The 21,524-nt window shown below is 42.1% G+C and overlaps 1 protein-coding gene across 1 annotated transcript in view; it reads right to left on the bottom strand.

Moving 5' to 3' along the window:
- The window catches only part of MRC2 (mannose receptor C-type 2), a 74,334-nt gene that overhangs the window by 39,733 nt on the left and 13,077 nt on the right, over nt 1-21,524 (bottom strand). Inside the window, exons 2-7 of the mRNA XM_089674609.1 lie at nt 7,750-8,136; nt 4,600-4,773; nt 3,749-3,913; nt 3,344-3,457; nt 1,842-1,979; nt 929-1,120 (exon numbers count right to left, since the gene is read on the bottom strand). Coding sequence (XP_089530735.1) covers nt 929-1,120; nt 1,842-1,979; nt 3,344-3,457; nt 3,749-3,913; nt 4,600-4,773; nt 7,750-8,136 — 1,170 coding nt within the window. The remainder of the gene's footprint in view (nt 1-928; nt 1,121-1,841; nt 1,980-3,343; nt 3,458-3,748; nt 3,914-4,599; nt 4,774-7,749; nt 8,137-21,524) is intronic.

Here is a 21,524-nt window from a genome sequence, read left to right on the forward strand (position 1 = left end):
AAAAAGGCATAAAAACTAATAACTAATGCAATGACAATAAGGATTGGTATGTTGCAATAAATTACATCTTTATTTTGGGTTTAATACTGGTTTAATGAAGATCTGCATGACAATGGCAATGGATAACCAAGTTTCAAGTAGAACCTTAGGTACCCTAAAGTTCATTTAAAGCATGCTAAAGTGACCTCTCAGTCATTCATATTATTAAGTTAAGTGCCACTGAAGCTTCAAGAATGTCTTTGGGCCTATCCTTTGCTGTTGAGAAAACTTTGATCTCACAAGTGCACCTGTTTTGGGGTAATAGAGGCAGCAGAGTGAAGCAGTGCACTGCACAGACAAGACTTAGTGTCCACTTATTTCACATATAAAACAGTGATCAGGCAAGGACAACCCAGCTAATGGCTTTCTACATACTGGAAAGATTGTTCAAAACCATCAACTGGTCGTCACTTGATCTGGCCCAAAACAGCTGTATTGGGAGATGGTCATATAATGTCTCTGGACCCTTGCACATGCAGAAAGCCACACAAGAAAATGTAGTACAGCAGAAGAGAGAACTGTTCCAGAGCTAGAACTGTCCTATGTCTGGGGAGCTGGTAATCTTTAGCATACAGTTGCATCGGGGATAAGAAAAGGTGCCAAGATGGGTTCACTCCAGTAGGCCAAAATGTACAGGACAGGGATGGCTACTTCTCGTAATACCAGAACATGGTCTTCCAATGAAGAAATAGCCTTATATCTACTATAGTAGGGAACTCTGAAAACAAACACATGGCAGTCTGCCACATTGGTTTCGTGGTTTCATCAGAGGTCATGCCATCAAATGTGAAAACATAAAAACACATTTGGACCAAGGGGCTTTCAGCTTCTTATCAACTTTTGCTGCTACACATGTGGCTATGGATGTTTTCTGTCATACAGGACTCACCTTGTTTAATCTGCTTGGTAATATATTCTAGCTCCAGTAGGCTATGAACACTGGCTAGGTTCCCCTCTCCCCGTACACACGCCTTCCTAGCCTCCTGCCAGCTTCTCTTGTCATTGTTTAAACGGTAGCAGTTAGTGCCATAACTCTGCCATCCAGGATCACATTGCACAACAACATCTGGTTCAATGGGTTCTGTTGGAAACAGAAGGCATTAGAAGAGGTTTGATAACATTATCTGTGTGGAGCCAAAAATGTACTTAAGGGATTTTGGACAGTCAACACCTCTAGCCTGATATAATATACACACATCCATTAAAATATCTAATTAGTGGACAAAGTTATTAGGGCTCAAAAGTTTACAAATGTCTGTTTTTTTTATCAACCTACCTCATTAGTCATTACTAACTGACTTGTGTACGCAAGAACAGGCCAATATGGAATAAAATTCTGTATGTTTCAAAATCTAGTTTAAGAATCTTTATGACACATCATAGTGAAACTAGAAGGCTCTGTTCCAATTTCCAACCCTATAATACCTATTAGTAAAATGTAATACTATAAATATAAACAAGAAAAAATAGTACAATTGGAAATGGTCCTTCACTATTACTTCCTATGTCATTAATTAAAGACTTAAGGACTATGACATACTGTCATAGGATACCCACAGGGAAGCAACAACTTTTACTCTGTTTTCCTTGGTGATAAACCTTTTTTTCCAGCTGACAATTAAAGTGTATGTCTGCACAAAAAGCCATGAGCTCCTAACTTGTGGTAAGCTGACAATACAATGCCCCTGCTGTACTGGAATCCCAAGATGTGTTGTCTGCCTTCTCTGATTTTTTTTCTGCTTATGGAGATGAAGAGACAGGAAAGTGTTAGTTGCAAATTTGCAACTGTGCTACAGACTCACCTACAGGAGGAAGACTTCTCTTCGAGCTTTTCTTACATACGTAGGGTAGGCCATTATAACAGTTACGGTTCTGCCAAGCACCTAAGGACTCTGTCCGAATAACTGCACAATTTTCTTCTTCGGAATTGTTTGGTTGATCTAGGATACAACAAAATAGCAAAGGGAAAAGTGATGAGCACAGAGTGAAGATTTGAAAACAGGTGAATTATACCAACAGGGGGTTGTGCTCATCATATTGGTAAACTGGCCAAGGACCTAGGAAAATATAATTCATGGTGGAAATACCAAAATGTGGGAATGGGGGAATTGGCACCCACTGGTTGAATGAAAAAAAAATATATAATGTATGGCCTGCCCAAATCACTGTCCCTGACATGCGTGGTTCTTCCCCCTACACTAACCAATCACAGAATGTGTGCCAAATGCAGTGGGGCACTGCTATTTATTGGCATTGTCCGCACCAAATATGGCCACCAAGGTCATCCAGTGTTGCAGTGTCCAATCAGACCACTGCTTCCCTGAAGATACCTATGGAACCTTCAGAGGCCCAATATTGCACAGAGGCACAGCAACCAGCTCCACCTACAGCAAAGAGGATAAACTGCACCTGCCTACATACTTTGACAAGTTTTCTATACATTCTATATTAAACTTTGCAGAGAAGAAAGTAGAAGGTCAAGGCATTTTATGTTACTTATATTTCAAGGGTTCACAGTAAGCCAACTAGGACATTATTGGTTCTGGGAATGTTATAAAGTTGCCTGCATTAAACAGAACCTTGCAGTGAACTGTATCCCAGTGTGCTTTTCATTTTTACCTAGTTAGCCAGTAATAAATACTCTCTTTGATCCCTTTGTTTTCCCAAGCCATTATACTTTGGTTGTGCTCTGCATTTTTTTCCACATGATCAGAAATCATATATCTCTTCTTGGATCGTTTTATTGACCCACCAATAGCTCACACTGCAGATCTTCCACATGTGCATAAGGAGATCTGACACCATCACCTATACAGAAACTCTTTTTTAGAGATTTAGAATCTTTTAGGAAAACAGCCATCTGGGTGTAGTGATGATTTCCTAGATGATAGCAGGAAGCCTATACTAAGGTCACCAGCTCCTAGACCAGGGGGTCTCCAAACTATGGCCCTCCAGGTGTTGAGGAACTGTAAGTCCCATGAGGCTTTGCAAGACTCTGACAGCCACAGGCAAGACTCCCAGAGGCAGAGGCATGATGGGACTTGTAGTACTTCAACAGCTGAAGGGCCATCGTTTGGAGACCCCTGACCTAGACCAAAGAGAGTCTGGAAGTCAGTTTGCTTTCAGTAATTTTGTATTTCATGCATTTGTTTTTAATTATCTTTATAGTTAATCATTTTTCAGGGAGTATAGGGAGATAGTAACTGAGGAAAAGTAGAATTTTAGGAGAAAGGTCATTGTGTGGTCATTGTGGCATTTGTCACAGGAATCTTGACAATTATTGCATCATCCACCTTTTACATACCATTCTCCCAGTTCAGATATTTTAATGGAGAGCCATCTGACCACTGCCAGCCACCATTAACATTAAGATCATTTAGTCCTATCCATAGAGTGGAGCTGTACCCAGTCAGGAGCCCTATGAGGGAATGAACAGAAAAAAATGATGGAAGTCATACATAACTTGGTCATTCATAGCATGAAGATCGAACAACCCTAGTCAGTCAATGTCATGTGGTGTACTAAAAACCATTGGAAAAGTTCACCTCATCATATTCCAGTTTCCTGAAGTCAAGTTAGTAAAAGATGATTTTTGGTCGAAAGTCATGGTTTACTGTGAATTACTAAGATAACCAGCATTTTCTTTTTTTTTAGTCAAATATATTAGCAGTTTCGTGCTTTCAAAAACATCACAAGTCATTGACTTTACCGTTTATGTACGTCTGCTCATGTATCTCATTGATACTGAGGAGATTGGCATCTTGCTGAAGGCAACTGGTCCAGGCCTCTTCCCATGAGAGTGCTGACTGGAAATTAAATTGGTAGCAGCTGTGGGTAAGTGGATCCTTGTCCCAGAAAGTCTCACAGTCCACACCTGGAACACAGTATAGAAAATAAAAATGATAATGCTATAAGAAGTCTGTATGTAGCATCACATTAACAAGCTGCTTAAGTAATTGGTTCAGCATTTGTTCTGGCAATAAAGCAGTGGAGGAGGAAACTCCCAAGCAGCAAAAGAATGAGCATTGAAAGTGCTTGTTCTTGCACAAAGAGATTTTCTAACTTGTTGAAAAATCTCTATGATAGATGCCGAGACCAAATTTAACAACTTCACTATGCGTCTGTTAGCTTGACAATAACTCTATGGCTTATTTGCCTATGAAAATAAATTTTACATTGTTTTTAAAGAATACATGAGACTTTCATTTAGTACACCATTTTAAAACATATCCTGCTCTAATTTCATAATCTAATGTAGCCATATACTGTATATTTTTAATTACTTTATACATAACTTTTTTTATCAGATGTTTTAAATTTACCTAATTAAATTAGATGTAAATCCAAAAGCATCATAACCTTTAAACGTTAACATCATTTCAAAAGTAATGTTTTCTTGAAGCACTCATTCATACCATGATGTGCATTATAACATGTTACCACAAAGCATGGTAAGGCAAAGTAGATGTAGATGTGTACAGTTCAAAATTAGGTTTACCCAAATGCACATTAACACTGCACTGCAGTGTACATATACACATTTAAATTATTTTTGCTTACTTTTTACAGGGCAGAAACCCCACTTTTCATCTTTGCCGTAGTCAACAGTGGTTGCACACCAAAGATGGCCGTCCTCTCGCCCTGTGCTTGTGCAGGCGTAGAACCACTGGTTGTCGTACTTGAAAGGTATAGCACAGGGTCGTCCATTGGAATTACCTTGTATAGTGTAAATATCTGAACAGAGAATGGAAGAGAAAAGGTCATAATGGAGTGAAGTAACTAAAACAGTCTTCAAATACAGTACACTGCTCAAAAAAATTAAAGGAACACTTTTTAATCAGAGTATAGCATCAAGTCAATTAAACTCCTGGGATATTGATCTGGTTAGTTAAGAAGCAGAGGGGGTTGTTAATCAGTTTCAGCTGCTTTGGTGTTATTGAAATTAACAACAGGTGCACTACACTGGCAACAATGAATCAACCCCCAAAATAGGAATGGTTTTACAGGTGGAGGCCACTGACATTTGTTTCCATACTCATCTTTTTCACAGTTTTTCACTAGTTTTGAATTTGGATAGGGTCAGTGTCACCTCTGGTAGCATGAGGCATTAACTGGACTCTACAGAGGTTGCACAGGCAGTCCAACTCCTCCAGGATGGCACATCAATACATACCATTGCCAAAAGGTTTGCTGTGACTCCCAGCACAGACTCAAGAGCATGTAGGAGATTCCAGGAGACAGGCAGTTACTCTAGGAGAGCTGGACAGGGCCGTAGAAGGTCCTTAACCCATCAGCAGGACTGGTATCTGCTCCTTTGTGCAACGAGGAACAGGATGAACACTGCCAGAGCCTTACAAAATGACCTCCAGCAGGCCACTGGTGTGAATGTCTCTGACCAAACAATCAGAAACAGACTTCATGAGGGTGGCCTGAGGGCCCGATGTCCTCTAGTGGGCCCTGTGGTCAGTGCCATAGAGCTAGATTGGCATTTGCCATTGAACACCAGAATTGGCAGGTCCACCACTGGCGCCCTGTGCTTTTCACAGATGAGAGCAGGTTCACCCTGAGCACATGTGACAGATGTGGAAAGGTCTGGAGAAGCCGTGGAGAACGTTATGCAGCCTGTAACATCATTCAGCATGACCATTTTGGTAGTGGGTCAGTGATGAACTGGGGACCATATCCATGGAGGGATGCACAGACTTCTACAAGCTAGACAATGCCACTCTGACTGCCATTAGGTATAAGGATGAAATCCTTGGACCCACTGTCAGACCCTACACTGGTGCAGTGGGTGCTGGGTGCCACCTGGTGCACAACAATGCCTGGCCTCATGTGGCGAGAGTATGCAGGCAGTTCCTGGTGGATAAAGGAATTGATACCAGTGAATGGCCCCCACGCTCGCCTGACCTGAATCGAATAGAACACCTCTGAGATATCATGTTTCAATCCACCAGGTTGCACCTCAGACTGTCCAGGAGCTCAGTGATGCCTTGGTCCAGATCTTGGAGGAAATACCCCAGGACACCATCTGCGGTCTCATTAGGAGCCTGCCCCGACGTTGTCAGGCATGCATACAAGCACGTTGGGACCATACAAACTACTGAGTACCATTTTGAGTTGCTGCAATGAAATTTCAGCAAAATGGACTAGCCTGCTGCATCATTAATTCACTTTCATTTTCGGGGGTGTCTTTGAATTCAGTCCTCTGAATTCAGATCTGATGTGTTTTCAATGTGTTCCTTTACTTTTTTGGGCAGTGTACATGGATATGGCCTATCAATCAAAACCTTTAGTTTGTAAACTCCAACCACAACAAACATTTAGTGTTGGGAGGTCACTTGTGAGTTGATCCACCTGCTGGTTTGGTGCCTCCATTGAAAAAGTTTCTTACCCAGAACTTTACACCCCTTCTTACAAGGCCCTTAATAGACCTGTCACTAATATTTGCTGGTGGACTTTCTAATTATTGTTTATTGATAATAGGAAGTATCTATCAGGAGAGTATGATACCACACTGACATGGCAGCGACAGCAGGTCTGAACGTAGACTTTTGATGGGGATATCATGCCACTAGATCACTCAAACTGGCTTGTAATTCAATTTGTCAGAAACCATGCATACCGAAACATCTGCACCAAAAACAAGTGTACCAACATCAGTAACAAATGTACCATGCAAACAGGTACCGGTAGATAAAATGGAACAGCTATTGTCATAGAAAACAAATGTTTGCAATACATTTTGTTGGTTATTGGTTCCCTGATAAAAGGAAAGTGATCATCTAAGGGCATCATTGTCCTTAGAAAAGTCTCTAGGGAGACCTTTTAAAATGTCTGCTACTCTATTCATCCCTCTAGATAAGGAGGAGGTCATTCCTCCAGGTAAGGCAGAGGCATATAAAGATAACCCAGTGACCTGATTACTCCCTCATAGTGCAATGGAGTTCTGTCTGTAATTGTGCATGTGCAGAGAACAAAAGAAAAGAGGTTGGATTAGTCATTGCTGAAAAGTCTGATTCTACCATGTATGATGACCTTATTGCTTAAAATTTTTAATATATATATATGTATATATATATCAGTGGAACAGGCCACACCCATGGTAATTGTAGGCTGTATTATCCATAGACAGTCTTTAGCATGCTGAGTGGTATACACTGTTACCTTATCTGTTAGGTTTTGTTAAATTGGAAGAAAAAAGTAAAAAGACTTAACTTTTACCCTGGTTTCCAGCAAGTGCATCTAAGGAAAGGTGACATCAATGGGCCCTTTCAAGTATCCTTTGGGAGCTGAGGAGCTCAAACCTCTTCTTGTAGGGTTTCGGCTTCTTAGGATTTCTTGGAGAAGGCCCAGTGATTCACCCTCACCTGTAGGAAGCAACTACAAACCTGGGTGTAAGGTAACCTTTAATTCTAATATTTCTTTTCCTTTCCCTAAGGGTCATACTTATAAAGCAGTGAATCTGACATTCACCAACCATCACTACATGTGAATCTTCCAGGTGCATGTGTTTAACATGACAATGATTGATTCACAACCAGTGAACATTTTTTTTAAGTCACACTGATGCTTTATAAATATGCTCCAAGTCTTAGTTTTAGAGTTGGGGGTCTACAAAAGAAATTAATCTTGTATTTTCATAGGCTGCTTTATGAAGAGGTCCACTATAACAGTATTTTGGAGATTCTGGTATTAAACCATCCTTACACTGAAACACAGCAGAACAGACACTTTTGTCTGTTCCAAATATCAACCACTGTCCAGATGTTTTAGCCGGCGGCTGCTGTAATCCAGTGGCATTGGAGGTCCGTGGAAGTAACGCAGCGGTCAGCTGCTCCAGCAAAAGCTCACAGCGGCGAAAGTAAGAGTGCTCATCACATTGATAGGTGGTGATGGCACTGAATGTGCTGTTAGATTCAGATGGTACCAACAGGCACCTTAGAGTGCCCAAATTGAAGAGCCGGCGGCGGGACACCCAAAGCCATTGCTGCTCTGGTTTGCTGGAGTGACACGGCCTTGCTATTCGAACTGTGCTTTCTTGAGCTTCCAGACATCCTTCAACATCAGGACTGTATACCAAGAATGATTCTGCGTCTATAAAATAGGAGGAGAAATTATGTTAAAGTTTTTTGCAATTTTATCACATGCCAGCATAATAAGTAATGAAATAAAACACAAGAAAACTAAATCATTCACAAGTGTGATCTAAAAAATTAACAACAAAAACTTTGCCAGGATGGTTAAACAGTAAACCTGTCAGGAGTGTATAGCACTTCTACTCCATCACAGCTGCTGGTCTTATTCCAGCATCCTGGTTTTGGCTGTGATACATTTTCCCTGTCTGTCCACCTGCAATTGATTGATGTGGCCAGTCTCTGGGTGGAGACCAAACTTGATTTAAGCCAGTCAAGCCTGCAGTCTCATTCTTGTGATAGCATGTGTAATATGTGTCCAAGCTCCCGTTCTGTACTTCTCAACTGTCTGGATTCCCCTGTTTATGACCCTAGATTGGATATTTACTATTCTCTGAACTCTGCCTTCCTTTTAACTACGGATTGAACCCTGACTATTCTGAACCTTGTCTGCCTTGTGCCTGGACTGTCATTGAACCATTCTGTCTGTCTGCCAATTGCAAATACCTATTTGCTATACTCAGTTCACGTCTGCCCCAGTGTGGTAGCCAGGCACTATAGCACTGTGTATAAGGCCTGGGGCAACCGAGTACCAGTAGGCCTGCTTGTCTTATGGGAAATGGGGCTGCTCAAGGTGAAAAACACACAAGCCAGCTATAGTGCCTGACCACCTGCATTAGAGGTGTGACAAAACCAAACTGTAACATAATAAAGTTAATACAACATCCTTGCATTAAATGACGCCCATACATTGTATGTAAACCTTCTGATTTGCTCCCATTTTGTCTATTTAATATGTCCTTGGAAGCATTTTGTATACATATATATCCATGTAATAGGTGTACCTGTTGATCTTGTCATAAAATCAGAGCTGTTCTCTGTCTTCTGCACACTTTTTGTGTTATCCGAAAAAAAACCCTCCTAGTTTTGCTGCGTGTTGTCAGCAAAAGCAAACTAGGACTTTAAGTGTAAATAAAGTCAAAACCTTTCTTTTAGTTTTGGATACATAAGCCTATACCCCGATTCAAATGTTTTATTTGTCCCGTTTACCATCATCACCGATAGTGGAAGAAAATCTTGGGTTTTTACCAGAACAAGAAAAAAAAGGGAAATCTTTTAATTGGGTCACTAGTTATAGTGACACTGGTAACAACCAGAGATAAGTCTCACTTTTTAGGGATTTCTTCTCACTTCCTGTTTTGTCTATGGGACAGGAAACAAAGGGAAATCTTCCCAATAGGTCAGAAATAAAACACTTCTTTTACAAGGGTTGTTACTCTCTCTTTCTTTATACAAAATGAAAAAAAGTTTTGCCTTAAGTTCTACTTTACGAGTTTGGTTCATTTCTGTCAGATTAACAGGTATTTTTCTGTGCTTGCAAAAGTCTGCATGTATTGCAGAGATTTACTGCATACTTTTTTTTTTTTTTTTTTAAAGCAAACCAGTGCTTGGCTTAGCTTATATACACCCTCATTGGCTCGAATGGGGCTGTATACTGAGATCCTTCAGGGATCCTTAGAATGCAGACCCATTCGAACCAATGGGGCCGGCATGGCCAGCAAAGACGTAACTTTCATCTGGTAAGTCAATAAACCCCGGAAAAGGCCACAGTGCTGGAATGAATGTAAGTAAGCAGGTGGGTAGTGAGAGTTAGAATAGTTTAGGTTGGGGTGTAAGGTGTTTAGCAAAAGTTTATATAAAGTTTATATACCGCCAACCTTTAGAAGAGCACACAATGCACTGTTCTAATTAAACCCAGAATGTTTTACTTGGTGCTTAGTAGGAGATCCACTTAACTGCAAGCAAAGAAAAATGTTTTGTTAAGAGAGATTTATTAGCTGTGTAGCAATTGTTCCAGTTCTGTAGCTCTATTCACACACACAGCAGCATCTGACAGGATCTAACTTGAAGAAAAGTAACTACTGAGTATATTTCCAAAACGTACCTAGTCTATGGCAATTCCATCAAGAGTTTCTGAAGGCAGTGCTCATAGTGTGGCATCTGGAACACATGGGTGAGTCTGGCAGACCAGCTCTATTTAGTTTGATAGAAGTAATATATGCGTGGTGAATTATAAACGGTTGAGTAAGACGATTGTTCACTGCTGGGGACACAGCCAGGGGAGTTCCTGGACCCCTTCCCATAACTCTTCATCAATAGGCAAGATAATGTTCTTACCATGGAGCTTGTGCTCCCCCCCCCCCATTTCATTTTTGAAACGTATGCTTTACTAAAGAAAACTTGGCATGGGAGGCTACCATTGATGACTCCTCCTTCTAAGAATTCTAATCGCCTTGCTGTCATATTGTCAGTCCAATGACCTGGCAGAAGTATGCAGATAAGAACGCTTTACTTTTTTTGACTTTCCTTTGATGGGCTTTTACTGCTGTGCATGGGCAGTTGGGTAGATTCCATCAACTTCTCCTGTGGACATCAGCATAGAAAACGACAACAATAAAAACCTAAAAATGTTTCCAACCCTAGCTCCTTCTAATCAGTGCTAAAAAGGTTTCAACTTTCACCATTTCAGCTCTCAAATCTGTACACCCTCCTATAGACCAGAGCACTTTTTGCTGCTCAACTATAACCCAATAATTCAGCAATAACTTTGTCATATCCTAAGTGGAAGTGAACTACACCCCCCCACACACACACACCCTCCCTCCTACGCTGACATCTTCATCTGGCCTTTTTTGTCCACTTGAATTGGGCAGGTTGGACTGTTGTAACTTCTACACATGTGCAAAGGAGTTAATTCATTTCAGCACCAAGGTGTGCTGAGAATGTACAACAAGCTGTGCATGTAGTTTTAATCCCTACCTACTCTGTCCAAATGTAGCACCCTCCTAGTCAGCTAGGGGAAGCTAGACTCCAATTGTTAGCAAGGAAGGCTGTGTAGCAGCCTGGGTGTGATAGCTAGCAGGGGTCAAACTGTGTTCAAAGCTGAGAGGCACTGCATACCAGCCCTCTGGAATTTCCCCCTACTCTAGAAATTTGGAGAAAGGTCTAGAAGCAGTTGTTGGATCTGAGGAGTAGCTAGTCTGTACTTTTATAGGATCCTGGCCAATCCCCAACAGGAGGCTTGGCAAGGGGCCAGGACAACCTTTTTTAAGGTAGCTGAGCCTGCTCAGCAAGGGAGGGAGTTGGAAGCGGAGGAGGAGGACAACAGTTCGGGTAGAAGTTGGAGATGGAGTGAGACTGGAGAGAGGAGCCTGGAAGGGGTCCCAGATGGAGAGGGGCTCACCTACCGGCAGTGGATCTTGGAAGAAGGAAAGTCCAGATATTTACTGGCCCCCTGAGCGAGCACCACCTGTGAAGAAGGGAAGGAGCGGCCCAGCTAGAAAGCCTGGTAGCAGCCACCAGCACAGGAGAAGAACTGAGTGAGTAAACCTGCGCAACCTGGGCCAGAAAGGGGAAAGAGGAACTCTGGTGGGAAGTTTGATTAGCCAGCCACCCAGGACTGTTTAATTATTTTTTGTGGCAGACACCAGATCCCCTGCTTAGGGATTCACCCAGAACAGCTGGATAAGGAGTATCTAGGGTCTGGGGTGGTACTACAGAAGATGCTGGCTTGCTCTCCAGAACAGACTGTTTGGTGTAACCACTTGCACATAGTTCAGGAAGTTGTCCTCAGTTTCTCATTTCCATTGGGCAACACGTACACCCCTTACCCTATCCAAGTTGAAATCCCCCATATAAAATCCAAAAAACAAGCTCAAGGACTGGTTACTGACTCCTAAATGCAAGTCGGTGTGGAAATACGTGTTGCCTGGCTGTGCAGGACTATAGGGGGATCCAGAACTTCAGCAACTCCTAAGGGGGTAGTGCTGCACAAATAAAAAGAGAAACAAAAGGTATAATACAAAGAATCTGCAGCTTTTGCATAGTTTAGTTCGGGGGTTTTGCTGGAGCAATTATGTTGTCTTCAGATTCCCCTCCTTGCCTCTTCTTTCCTTTTGTTTTCTTCAGTTTTCTTGCTTGAGACTTCCTATTTTTCCTATTATTTCCTCTTTTCTTTACTATATCACTGCTTGTCATTCTGGTTTTGTTTGTTTTATTTATGTATTTTTTTTTAATTTTCCTATCAGAAAAACTCAATTGGCTGGCATGATTCCGTTGTTCAATATTTATTCAGCAATAAATGTATCTTAAATTAGGTCCGACTCAGACAACATATTATTTTGGGTTTCTGGGTGTGCTAATTTGCATAAAACCAGCCTTCTGACCTTCGAAAACAGATAAAATGGCTGTAGAGATGTTTTCATTCTATTTCAAACCCTCTTTCCTGTTCCTGTGAATTGTTAGCAGGCACAAAGTTTCTCACTGAGTTTCTCAGATGAGTCTGCATACCAATTGTACACATGTGGGAGTTCATACGGGTTACGGTGATTTAATTTAAGGCACAACGGGAAACCAAAAACCAAAGAGGAGTTTGAACAGCAGGGTTTATATATACTCCTCCAGGAAATGGTTCTCCGTGACATTTCTGGATGGCCAACGGGCAATCAAGTCCTAGAAATGGCAGTTTGAGTGAAGCACCGATTTTGCTTTAGATACTACTAAATATATATAGCAACAATTTTATCAGTTGTTTTTCCTACCTGTTTTTTTCCAGTAATTATGGCCTAATGAGATTCTAAAAAATATTAGGTAAATTGTGGTTTCCCATGCAGGAGGTGTCATGAGTTTCATAGTTTTGTATTTGAACACAGAAGTCGTATTAAAGGTACATTAGCTCTAGTGTCAAAAACAGTGCAGTACGATTTGAGTGTGGAAACCCATCATCAAACCCAGCACAGTACTTTTGAAGCAGGAACCCAACCCTAAGCCTTAAACAATATACTTACTGGGGAGCAGAGCCGGGACAAGGGGTGAGCGGGAGGGCCGGACACCCTGGGCACAATGATTTACTGTAGGAATGGGGGCACCTTCCTTCTGTTACAAGGCTGACAGGAGTAGTGACAACAGCAGTGATTTTGATATGCGAGTGCTGAGCATAGGATCCTTTAACCCCTTCACGGTGATGTAGCACAAATATGCGGCCCCACAGAACTGGGCTTTTTTCCATGGGGCCATATATTTGCGTACCTGTCTTTGTGCTGGGAGTGTGCCACACAGCGTGCACCCAGCACAAAGACCGGGGTGTCACTGAGAGCCGATTCCTGATTCTGGGTTACATGATTGCTTCTGATTGACTATCACAGTGATCAGTCACTGTACAGCCCGCCCCCCTTGTTTTTTTTTTTTCTCTCTGAATGGAGGAGAGATGCATTGTATCTCTTTCTCTCCTTGCATAGAGCAAAAAACAACAACTGTCTGTAAAAAAAAAAGGTAAATAAATAAATATAAAAAAAAATAAAGAAAAAATAAAGAAAAAATACCTAGATCAAGGTTTGATCTAGTTTCGTGCCAGGGTTAGTGTTTGGGTCAAGGTCAGGGTCAAAGGTCAGGATTTATTTATTTATTTTTAGATTGGTATTAGTGTCAGTTAGTGTTAGTGTCAGTGTGTTTCAGATAAAAAAAAAAACCCTAAAAACAAAATGTGCACTATTGTTTCTAGGCTGTACTGTGGGTACAAACAACAAATAACATACACATATATGGTATCGCTGCGATCATCAAAATGTATTTTAGGTTGTTCTGTGGTGGTAGGTTATGGTAGTAACAAGAAACACACAGCTAAATTATAAAAAAAAGTATTTCTTTTCACTATTTTGGGCCAGTTTTCCTTTGATAATAAAAAAAATCAGGAGATATCCATTACCATTTACCACCAAATGAAAGCCCAATTTGTCCTGAAAATAATAAGGTGTAATTTAGCTGGCTGTACAAAGTAGTTGTGATGATATGGATGGTTTTACTAACACATGTCAACATTGCAAAATTGTGCTTAGGCATTTAGATTTGTTTTACCCTTAGGCGTGAAGGGGTTAAGCTTGCACATCATGAATGGGGGGAGGGGGGCATCTTTGTCCTGGGTGCTGGTTGACCTTGTCTGGGGACCTACCCCCAGATCTGGTACTGTACTATTTATTGCCTACCCTCAAACTCAGTGCAGTGTTTTTGATGCAGGAACCTAAGCTTAAACTTCAGGTAATATATTTACTGGTGATCTATTCTCAAATTGTATACTGTATTGTTCATTGCCCACCCTCTAACTTCACTCAGTACATTTGGTTATAGAATTCTTGGTGCCAACAACAAACAATTTCAGTGTAGAAAGCATAGCCCCAAAAATATCAAAAATTTCAACACTTATCTTCACACTGACAATTTGGTGTTATTTCCCCATATCCTAACACCTAAAGCACCACTCATTCTCCTCACCGCCCCACCCCTAACACTCTCCACCCCTTCCCCTAACACACTTTTTTTTTACAGATACCTGCTCCCACTTCCTCAGTTCTCACCTAGGCGAGAATGACATCACTTGTCCCGCCCACAGCCTTCTAAGGCACGTCACACATCCCAGGTGGCTGCAGGACCAGTCGCACTGTGTGGTATGATCTAGACAAGAGCAGTGGGGAGCAGGCTATGATTCCTCAGGAAATCACAGCTGGTTCCAGGGACCCGAATCGGTGAGAAGAATCACCTGCTGGACTTGAATTGGTGTTTACCAGATTCCTAAAAGTCAGCAGCTACAGTATTTACACCTGCTGATATTTAAATATCCTTTTTAAAGAGACCCTGTCATCAGACCATTCATTTTAACAAAAGTCTTCCTATAGGATCCTATGTGCATTTAACCTCTTCACACCGGCCGAACGCAAATGTGCGGCCGATTGGTGTCTAGGCCCAGAGCTGGTTCCGTTCTATTAAAAAATGACATATGTGCTGAGAGCGAGCTCCCTGCGCGCTCCCAGCACACATATTCGGTACTCATGGAAAGGTCCCGATCTCCTCTTTCGATCGAGACCTTTCCCGATCATGTGACCGCCTGGGACGGTGTGTCACGTCAGTCATATGTCCGTAAACCCCGCCCCGCCTCCCGGCTTCTGAAACCCTTAAAGAGCCGGGAGGCGCCGGCGCGAAGGGGTTAATATATTTCATGCAAGTTATTTACCTGTAAAAACCTCCCTTGTGTAAATATCCAAAAGCCCTGAGAATACTGCTGGGCTCCACCATTTTGGATGTTTTGTCAGGAGCCCCAGCAGACTGTCACACTCATGACACTATAGTATGTCCCTTAGCTCTTTTCACATCAGCTACATAAACGTTTATGTAAGGAGGTGAAGGGAGGAGCAGAGGAGCTGGGCCAGCACAGAAAGCAATTAGACACTCCCAGAAAAGGAGAAGGCTATGTTATGCAAAGGAGGATGTATTTATGAACTGAATCACCTGGAGAAGTCAAGTTTTCATGCAAGTTCAAAGCCACAATGCAAGTGAATAAAAAATAATTTATGAATATGAAAACACTGAACGTAAGAATGTGAAATTCTTGATTTTTCTGTTCTTTTACCTGAAGTTTTTTAAGTCTGTAGCAGGGTCTTTAGGAAGAGACACCATCACCTACCTATTAGGGCAGTGTCCCTCCTGACAGCACCCCTTCCCTAGCATGGTAAATTCATGGTGATCGACGCTCCCTAGGCACCTAACCTGCTGCAGGAGTCCACCCTGGATAGCATTACTGCCCTGCCCATGTGGCAGTCTTGAGGCCTGGTGATTGGCTGCTTAGTCTGGAGCTCGGTTACATGGGGAGGTCACATGCTCCCCCCATACCCATGCCCTGCTGCAATAGAGCAATAAATAGAGGGTTTTGACTGAGCAGGGATGCGGCAAGGGAATGCTGGGTGGCTGGGCTATCAGGAGCATGAATGGGCAATGGGACTATCTAGGTTACATCCTAAAATTAGCCCTTAGAAAATATCCATAACCCAGTAAAGCCCAAAAACGAACCCATCACCTGAATCTTGGGGCCAATTCCTACCATATCTAGCCAATACTTCCATGCCCAAGTCAAAGCTGCATAATGATAAACCTATCAGTTTTATAACTGTGTCCAGTGTAGAGGCTGCCAGGGGACCAACGGTTTTACCACCCCTGAACTGCCCACCTAAAGAAGGCCATGCAGCAGTTCAAAACATACACATGCCATGGCTATGATGCTTTGCTTCATGGCAGAAATGAAACTGCATGTCGATACTGCTGCCAAACACAACCCGAAACAGCCCTGCAACCATGCGGATCAGCCTTTTAAAGATTAAAACAGACAACGAGAAGAAATTTAAGGAGCACTTCTGTTTTGCCAGTTCTGGAAGTGAAAGAAACTTAGTATGAATTAGTAACACAGCTCAAGTCCCTCCCTCAGCCAGTGATTGGGCAGTGAAAGAGGAAGTAGTAAACTGATGAGCTCATCTGTCTGTCACTCTGCTCTCCTCTCCTATCAGCGTGTTCATTGCACTTCAGCCCAAGTTATTGTCTCCTTGTGCTGCTTCTTCTTCTCCCAGTCTGAGATCTAATGTACAGGGAAAGCAAGAGGCTAATACAAAGTCACATTTTGGTAAAAAAAAAATGCATGGGATGCTGTGCTAAAAAGCTTCATTATGTTGTTTTTTTAAATCTGTCTGAGATTCCGTTTTATTAAGGTTTCTTTACTGTGGCATCAGGTTTGTCCTTATCGGAAGATGTTATACTTTATCAGACATGGGGAGGAGAGACGATAGTCATCTTGGGAGGGAAGCAGAGGTCGCATACTTCTGCTTTTTTGTTTTTATCATGTTTTTCTACACTGTGTTTGTTTACCAAAACCATGAAAAAGAAAATCCTGAGCTATTTAAAGGGAAAAAAGGCCTAATGAGCCTCCTCAACTGGAAATTACAATGGTAGCAAGGCTTTTTCTTTGCCATATACAAAAAAACAAACAAAACAAGCAAGACGGGGGGGGGGAGCATTCATCTTGAATGGCACCCCCACTCATCTCACCCCACAACGTGATCATGGCACAAACCGGGCCTTAGAGTATAAAGGCTGGGTTTTTTTTTAAATAATAAACATGTTATGAAAGCAAAACAGGGCACACTCTCTTCGTGCATTACTGTGGTGAAACACGAGTTTATTTGCAAACATAAAAATGCATACTCACAAACCAAAGGGGGATAAAAACAGAGATAAAGAGTCCGTAATGATGGTCCAAAGTGACAATAGACCCTTAGTAAGGTAGGCTAATGCGTTTCGGGAGACGTACTCTCTTCTTCAGAGCTCTGATCTGATTACTGATCTTCTAAGGGCTGCACCTCAATGAATGACAGTCACAGTAATCCCAGTCTGCATGAAAATTTGAGCGCTGGTTTCGTTTGTTCAAATACACATGTTATACTTACCTGCTCTGTGCAATAGTATTGCACAGAGCAACTCCAAACCTCTTGTTCTGGAGTCCCAGGTTAGCGATCTTGGCTCCTCTTTTGTGTCTGCCCCATAGAATGTAGCTTGCTATGTAGTCAGACCTGTGAGCTTGATCCCAAGCCATCCATAGAAAAATCTGAAGGATTTGTAGTCCTGTTCAGCCAGTCATTTAATTCACACTGCCCTCCCCTATATCTTTTGCAGTTTAAAATATTTCCAGTAGTTTTTTAATTATCCATTCACTTTTGTCAAAATTAGACCAGTGTTATCACAAAGCGTTAAAAGTAAGACTGAGCTCGAAGATAACTACAGTGAAGAATGAAGGATTTAAAAAACCCTGTTCCTGGGACAAAGTCACACCCAGCTTGAAGAGAAGTAGAGAACACAGCCACTATTATATCATGACTGACCACAGAGCTGACCCTCCAGGGAGCTTTCAAAAACCTTGGCTGTGTTTAGCAGGGCCTGAGGGCGGAGATAGAAGAAGGTCAAGAGCCTTATGTGTTGCTGAACATGAGAGCTGCCTATTAAATAGCTTAGCAGTTAACTCATTCGGTGCCATTCATCACATTTTACCGCAATTAGATAAAAAAACATTCTTCTGGGCAAATGGTTCCAGTGTCAACTACGTGTAGTTATATATACATAGCATGTGTATTAAGCCACTGCACCTAAGATAAAATACCTTCCAGCTGTTGCACTATTGGCAGAAAGTTAACTTTTGAATTTCTAGGAATCGACCTTAAAGGGACCATGTTAGTTTGCCCATATAGGGCCAAAAAGACATACTAGTCCACCTCTAGGCCCATACTTGACCTATACTAACCTTTTCACTCCCTTAAAGCCATCTAAAACACATGGTGCACATGAATTCCTACCAGCATGCAATGCTCAGGCTTGAGCACCCAAAATTAGTTCCTAACATTGTCATGCAAGGGAAGATGTGACTTCATCAAGCCTGTATAAGCTGCAGCTCAATTCTACACAGAACATACACAGGGTTTGACTTCAGAGCAGCCTTTCACAACCATATTATCCCAGAGGAACCCTTGAAATCATTTTCTGGTCTCAGGGAACCCCTGCTAAAGTTAATTATTAGGAGTCAATGAGAAGAATGCCCTTACATTAGTGGTCAGTGGGAAGAATGTCCACCTTATATTGGTGACCAGGGAAGAATGCCCTCCCTTACAGTGGTAGTCAAAATTTTCCCCACAGACATCTGAAAAGATCATCAATGTCATGTTGCTAGCTGTGACAAATAGCGTAGAAATACGTAGACACCATCAGAAGGGAGGTCAAACAGCCGCAGCCCAAGGAACCCTTACCAACTTCTGGAGGAACCCTAGGGTTCCACAAAACTCTGGTTTCGAATAGGTATTCTAACGGAAAAGAGTGGTGGGGAAGCATGGAGCAGTTGAGTTTAAGAAGGTCTGTGGTAAGCGATGCTGTCATCCTGCCCTGAATCCGAAAAATGTGACAAAATCTCTTTAAGATGGTAAAATAAAGTGGCAAGATTAAGGAAATCAGGACCACTGATGTGCACATACTTTGATGACTCATTCAGCAGTGAAGCCATGATAACAATACCAAGACTGGAACATATACCTTCAAAAACAAGTCAGTCATCAAGCGTATCTTTTACTTCTTACTTGCCAGATTCCTTTGACCCCTCATGCACACTGGATGTTTTGATAACACTTGTAATGTTAGCTGTGTAAAGTCACGTTAAAAACGTGAGTTTTTCAGCTTTTTTTAGCATTTCTGCATTAGCGTTTTGCTGCGTTTTGCCACGATTAGCGGCGTTTTCCCGCGCTTGCGGTTTTTTGGGTAAAAAAATGCCAGTTTGTGGTGTTTTACTGTGTTTTTTAGCATTAGAGCATTTTTACAGCTAAAAAACTCCTTTAGAAACCCACTAGTTCTAGGGTTTTTTTCCAGCCAAAAAATGTCCCAGCCAAAAATGTTGATTACAGTCTATGTGTGCATGGACACATAGGATAACATGCTGGGGGGTTTACTAGCTGTAGAAAAAAAACATCAAAAGCCAAAAACAGCAGCTGTAAAAACGTCAAGTGTGCATTAGGACTTAAATTGAACATGTGTTTTTCCCATGCAGGCCAAAAAACAAGGTTTGTGAATAGCTTTAAAAACCTCAGCTGAACCTTGTCTACGCAAAAGCATATTGGCCAATACACCCAAAGAAAAGGAAAGGCAAACGGGTATAAGGCCCTAAAGGAGAGCAACCAATTTTACTTGTGTCACCCGAAAACTATGTAATGGATGAGTACCTTGAACATAATTGATCAACACTATAGACGGACTGGTTATTTTAGTGGAGGAGCAAAGTGCAGTAACCCCAACCTGCAATCATCCTTCATTACTCTGACTGGTTCGTTTTTGAGTTACTATACTTTGGTACCCATGTTTGCTTTTTGTGCTGTCTTTTATTAACCCAACCATATTTACATTTGGCATGCAGCTGTGTGTGGGTAATTGTTTCATTTTTATTATTAGACACGTCCCACAAAAAATGACTAAGAAAAGCTGATTGCAGCAGTTTTCAGCAGACTCCCAGACAAGAAGCCAACTGTGTTTAGGAAAATATCTCCTTCACAAATTGTATTACAAATGTCTTCTGTCCTACAAAACTCATAAATCTGTCCTAAATTTACAAACCCTACACACAACGGATTCAATCACTCCCGTGGGCTGAATCCTGAAAACTCAAAGCACTTCTGCCCCGGGATTTAGCAGTATTTTCTTTGTGTTTATTTATATAATGCCAACATGTTGTGCAGCGCTTTACAGAGAACATTGGACCATTCACATGAACATCCTCTGAAGAAGTTTACAATCCAGCCTCCCTACCACAGTCATACAGACATACTGTTTGCCAGCCTTGGGTCAGTTCTGAGTAGAACCAGTTAACCAATCAGCATGGATTGTGAAAGGAAACTGGAGTCAACTTGGGAAAGCAAGGTGACAATAGACAAACTCCATCCAGCTTGCCCATAGCAGGAGCTAATCTCAGGATCACATCACTGCATTATAAAAAAAATCCTCTAAGGACCATAGCAGGGGCGTATTCTAAAATCTGTGGGGCCCATGTGCACAATCAAAAGTGGTCCCTAGGAATAAAAAAGACTGGAAATGCGTTGTGCTTTGTGCGCCACGGCCAAACGTGGGCGTGATTTAAATTATGCTTAAATATTGGGTGTTGCTCAAAGGGGGTGTGGTTAACTAGAGTCTGATAAGACTTACATAGTGCAGAATATGACAATGTTAAATAGGGAATGTACAGTGCGGAGTGTACAGTGGTGGGTAGTATGTACAGGAAGGGGGTACAGAATGTATGGCAGTGTTTCATAAGTGCAGGTGAGAGGTACCAAGTATATGACGGTGTGTATTATGTGCAGGGAGAGGAGTGAGGAGTGTATGGCAGTGGGTAGTATGTGCAGGAGAGGTGTGTGGAATGTATGGCAGTGGGTAGTATGTGCAGGAAAGGAGTGTGGAATGTATGGCAGTGGGTAGTATGTGCAGGAAAGGAGTGTGGAGTGTTCGGTGGTGGGTAGTACTGTATGTGCAGGGAGAGGAGTGTGGAATGTATGGCGGTGGGTAGTATGTGCAGGGAGAGGGGTATGGAGTGTATGGCGGTGCGTAGTATGGGCAGGGAGAGGGTTATGGAGTGTATGGCGGTGGGTAGTATGTGCAGGGAGAGGGGTATGGAGTGTATGGCGGTGCGTAGTATTGGCAGGGAGAGGGGTTCGGATTGTGGTGAGTAGTATGTGCAGGGAGAGGGGTACGGAGTGTGGTGGGTAGTATGTGCAGGGAGAGGGGTACAGAGTATGGTGGGTAGTATGTGCAGGGAGAGGGGTACGGAGTGTGGTGGGTAGTATGTGCAGGGAGAGGGGTACGGAGTGTGGTGGGTAGTATGTGCAGGGAGAGGGATACGGAGTGTGGTGGGTAATATGTGCACCTAGAACATCCCCCATCCACAGCTCACCGCTCTGT

This window comes from Staurois parvus, unplaced genomic scaffold (assembly GCF_062004578.1).
Source record: "Staurois parvus isolate SC_StPar_1 unplaced genomic scaffold, SC_StPar_1.0 ptg000151l, whole genome shotgun sequence".
Classification (NCBI taxonomy): domain Eukaryota; kingdom Metazoa; phylum Chordata; class Amphibia; order Anura; family Ranidae; genus Staurois; species Staurois parvus.